Raw genomic sequence first — 2,546 nt, 5'->3', positions numbered from 1 at the left:
TCAGCACTGCCTACAGAGGTGGCAGCCATCTCCTACCAGCATCATGGCCCTCGGTGAAGCCCAAGATCGTCAAAAAGAGGACCAAGAAGTTCAGCCGGCACCAATTAGACCATCATGTCAAAACAAAGCGTAACTGGCACAAGCCCACAGGCACTGAAAACAGGGCGCAGAGAAGATTTAAGGGCCATGTCTTGACGCCCAGCATTGGTTACGGGAGCAACAAGAAAGCAAAGCGCGTGCTGCCCAGTGGCTTTCTCAAGTTCCTGGTCCACAGTGTCAAGGAGCTGGAAGTGCTGCTGATGTGCAATAAATCTCACTGTGCTGAGATCGCTCACAACATTTCCTCTAAGAATCGAAAAGCCATCGTGGGTAGAATAGCCCAGCTGGCCATCAATCACCAATCCCAACGCCAGGCTGCGCAGCGAAGAAAACGAAAAGACAGCTCATTTGCAAGTTTTACTTTTGCTAAATAAAACCATAAAAACTAAAAAAAAAAAATTCATGATGGGGTAGAAGGAAGGATAGGAAAAATATTGGCCTCCTCAAGGAGGCAATAATAAACAAAAAGCTGAGAAACACTGCTCTAAGCCTTGATCTCCTCAATTGTCATCACTCACCTTAAAGGGTTATTATAATTTGGCTATGTCTAAATACATGTAGAAAGAATGAGTGACTGGAAATAAAGCAGAAAGGAAAAATAACCAAAACTGTAGAATAGTCATGAATGCATAGCTAAAAACACAAAGATTCAAATGTACATATTTTAATATCATTCAATGATCGATTGTATTAAAAAGGCAATTTTCTTTTCACTAGTCATTTTACCAACTGAATACCTAACATCCAAAAAGGAAATGTAAAGTCGTAGAAAAGTCAAAATAATAAATGCAAAAAGAATCTATAAATATGACAAAGATACAAACCTAAAACACCAATTTCAAGACCTGCCAAGCCTGTTTTAATTCTATCATAAATATCTTCTGATCCAAAGTCAACAGCAATGGTCCTTGTTTCCACTTTGAATTTTTCTCCTAGGGGGTAAAAAAAAACACACACAAATTAATACATGACAATTAAAATTACAGCATTTGATTACACTACCCTTCCAAATCCTTCTTTTTGTCCCAATTTGATATGAAATTTAGTCCAGGAGAATTTTAAGCAATCATATAACCATCTAACAGATGATACAGAGTCAACACAATAGCTGGGCAATAGAAATTCCAATGGTGTCACAGAGCTGGCTGAACGTTCCATAATCAAGACTCCTCCTATAAATCATTAATGAGAACTGATTTTTACACCTTTAGATACAAATAATAAAACATGATTCATATCATAATGTTATCATACTGTTATATACCCTTTAAATCCTCTGGCTATATTATTTTAATTGCAAATTGATGTTTCATAAGTTTAGGAAAAAGTCTTTATGTTATATTTTAAAGTATGATATATTGAAACAAAAAGTCCATCTTATTAAAGTGGAAATAAAATGAATATAAATCTTGCAGTAATTTAGCAGCTTGCTTAATAGTTAATAGTCACTACACTTACAAATCAACACAAAAAGCACAGTAGTAAAGCTACAAAGTGACACAAGACAGACCTCAGTGTTCTACTTTCCATAGGACTACCAAAGGTTCCAATGGAGCTGATGAAGATAATAGCTAAAGAAATGAGACTCAGGAGAAACAAAACTCATCTGAGATAATGCATGTTTACTTCAACTTTCACTAGTTCCCTTTGAGGAGACACTGTGGACTTTGAGATTGGATGACATGCGTCCAACTTCATTTCCACACTTATTTGCTAAATGACTTTGAGCAAGTTACATATCCTGTCTGAGCCTCAGCATCTTATGAAGATGAAGGTAATGCTGCCCAACTCATGATGTGAGGCTCAATAGACAGCTACTGGTACACAGGAGCTACCCCATAAGTGTTAGTGTCTCCTTCCCCTCCCCAACTGTCCCCACTCCCACTTCATTTAGTGAAGTCCAATATGCTAGGAATGTTTATTATTTGGAACATGTCGAGAATTCAAAAGAATTAATTAAAAAATCCGGCTTCCAAAAATAAATTTTTCTTCAGTCCAAGTCAATGTTGGCTCATCACAGATTATGCAGCACTAATCCATATAGGAAATATCCATTCTTGATCTAAAAGGATTTATGTCTAGAACTAAAGAGCTGGTTCACAAGAGATTTTATTCTTAGTTAGACTCAGTGAAAAGAATTAACCCAAGATAGAAATCCATGAATAAATTGGAGAGGAAGATAATTGACCTAGAAAATACCTTATCTGGTATTAAAGATATATTTAGTGCTCCACTATAAATGAACTATAAGTGTGTTTATGTAATAGAGAGCCAGGTACAGAACTGTCATTTTACAAAAGCTATTTCAACATGTCTTATTATAAATGGTTCACAGAGTTTACCACCAGTAAGAACACTGCCCACATTACATCCTCAAATTCATAAAAAAAAAAAAAAAGCTGAAGGATACCTTTTATTAAACATAAAAATTTTATTCAGGAATTAAA

General features: G+C 35.9%; 1 protein-coding gene and 1 pseudogene across 1 annotated transcript in view; one reads left to right on the top strand and one right to left on the bottom strand.

Moving 5' to 3' along the window:
• Nucleotides 1-890, top strand: part of LOC105756533 (60S ribosomal protein L32 pseudogene) — a 3,905-nt pseudogene extending 3,015 nt beyond the window's left edge.
• Nucleotides 1-2,546, bottom strand: part of LOC101359858 (very-long-chain 3-oxoacyl-CoA reductase) — a 164,570-nt gene that overhangs the window by 40,330 nt on the left and 121,694 nt on the right. The window contains exon 4 of the mRNA XM_023738525.1: nucleotides 924-1,031. Coding sequence (XP_023594293.1) covers nucleotides 924-1,031 — 108 coding nt within the window. The remainder of the gene's footprint in view (nucleotides 1-923; nucleotides 1,032-2,546) is intronic.

Source organism: Trichechus manatus, unplaced genomic scaffold, assembly GCF_000243295.1.
Source record: "Trichechus manatus latirostris isolate Lorelei unplaced genomic scaffold, TriManLat1.0 scaffold00006, whole genome shotgun sequence".
NCBI classification, from domain to species: domain Eukaryota; kingdom Metazoa; phylum Chordata; class Mammalia; order Sirenia; family Trichechidae; genus Trichechus; species Trichechus manatus.
Note: the sequence above shows the minus strand (reverse complement) of the source record. Positions and strands in the feature narration are given on the sequence as shown.